At 40.1% G+C, this 1776-nt stretch overlaps 1 protein-coding gene across 1 annotated transcript in view; it reads right to left on the bottom strand.

Moving 5' to 3' along the window:
- LOC104293950 (protein-glutamine gamma-glutamyltransferase 6-like) overlaps nucleotides 1-1543 on the bottom strand; it is a 16492-nt gene extending 14949 nt beyond the window's left edge. Inside the window, exon 1 of the mRNA XM_009893504.1 lies at nucleotides 1537-1543. Coding sequence (XP_009891806.1) covers nucleotides 1537-1543 — 7 coding nt within the window. The remainder of the gene's footprint in view (nucleotides 1-1536) is intronic.
- Between the last annotated feature and the right edge of the window lie 233 nt (nucleotides 1544-1776).

Raw genomic sequence — 1776 nt, 5'->3', positions numbered from 1 at the left:
CAGAGATCATCTGTCTTACATGAACAATCAAGAGGTATTTCAGAACATAAGCTGGAGAAAGAAATCAGTCTGACTGAATTTAGTTCTGCCCAAAGTGACAACTGGAGCACTGGGATTCCTGTTCTTGTAGGCGCTACCTTCACGTCCTAGAGGAATTCTGATGACTTGGTGTGCTTGGAGTTCCCTGATACCCAGTGTCGTCCTGCACACGTACTGTTATTATGGTTTGTGGTTTAAAACCCATAAAGTGGCTCTGGCCACCTTAAATGCTAAATTAACTTTTTGGCAAGCAAGTATGTATCTGATCTTCCTTGCAAGATTGTTTTCCCTTCTATAGTTCGTCTTTTATTGCCAGGCTCCAGCTTGAGCGGTTACGCTGTCAGTGGGAGCCCCGAGCGGCACCGTCCCGTCTTTATACCTGCCCTGGGACACCCCACAGAGTACACCTGTGGTGCACGTTTTGGCAAACACTCAGAGCAAGTACCTTGGTGAAGGTTCTTCTAAATCACTTTTATTAATGCTGGTATCATAAATACAATGAGGCTGGGGGATGAGGGGAGGACGACAGGATGGGGGGACATGACCACCACCATTTTAAAGGGAATTCAAAAGAAAAAAATAACAACGATGAGTGGGATGGAAAGGATGGATTAAGACCTATGGCACCAGGCACTATTGTGGTCGGGATCTTCAAACAAACTTCCAAGTCCATCTCATACCACACAGCATAGCAATGAAATGCTAAGTCAGATCCGAAACAACATAGCTGCACATTAAACTACAGTTTACATATAATCTTTGAAGAAGTAAAATCTAACTTATGCAAAAAAGTGCAATAATTAAATTCAAAGAAGAATTTTTTTTTTTTTTACTTGTAGTCTAAGAGCACAGAGAAGTAATGAAGCACTGATGGGCTGAAAAAGAGAATCTTTAGCGGGACTATCTGGGACAAGACTGAGCTGCAGTAGGCTGCTGCTTTCCCTGCAAAGCAACATTTTAAAACCTGTTTTGAAAATGTTTGTTTCATCATTAAACAAGAGAGACCCCTGCTTTGCGATTGCCCAGTTAAAATAATAATCTTCATTTTAAACTATAAAAAGCAGAGATACTGTCATTACAGTTTTCCTTTGGTAGGGTTTAATGCATCTTTGAATTCCTATTTATAGGCTTCATGCTCACGGCTCCATTAGGATGGATTACACTAATTTTGTTAATGCAAAGCAGTAACACATCTCTGAAACAGCATTTAAAAAATAAAGGGTTTAGACAGAGTTCTGCGCGGTGCCTTTTGAAGTAATGGGAATTTATTTTCTTCCTCCCCCCTCAATATCCTCTGGTTAGTTCAAAAGTTATTCTCAAACAGGTCTTCATAATAATAAACAGTAAAACTTTGAAAATGGAGTGCAAGAACAAATTACAATATAAAATCTCCTTCAGATAAGAAATCTGAGCAGGTACCTACAGGGCATGTATCTTAAGGAAATAGTCCTGAATGAAGCACCTGCTGAAGGGAAGCAAATGACACGCAGAACTCACCTGCCATTCCCTCCGCTTATGAGAATTGCATACACCTTCTACTTTGTTCTTCAAGGACGTCCAAGTCGCATTAATCATAAAAAGAAAAAACCCAGCAATCTTTTCGTGCTGCCAGCTGAAATTTGAGAGAAGGGAGAGAGGTACTTAGCAGTTGTTATTAATACCTGTAGACTTGTCAAATGAATTAACTAGTTCCTATAATATAGGTATGTCTAATGCCAATGTTCCTACTCAACGTGG

The sequence above is a fragment of the Charadrius vociferus genome, unplaced genomic scaffold (assembly GCF_000708025.1).
Source record: "Charadrius vociferus isolate BGI_N301 unplaced genomic scaffold, ASM70802v2 scaffold259, whole genome shotgun sequence".
Lineage (NCBI taxonomy): Eukaryota > Metazoa > Chordata > Aves > Charadriiformes > Charadriidae > Charadrius > Charadrius vociferus.
This window is presented reverse-complemented; position numbering and strand designations above follow the sequence as displayed.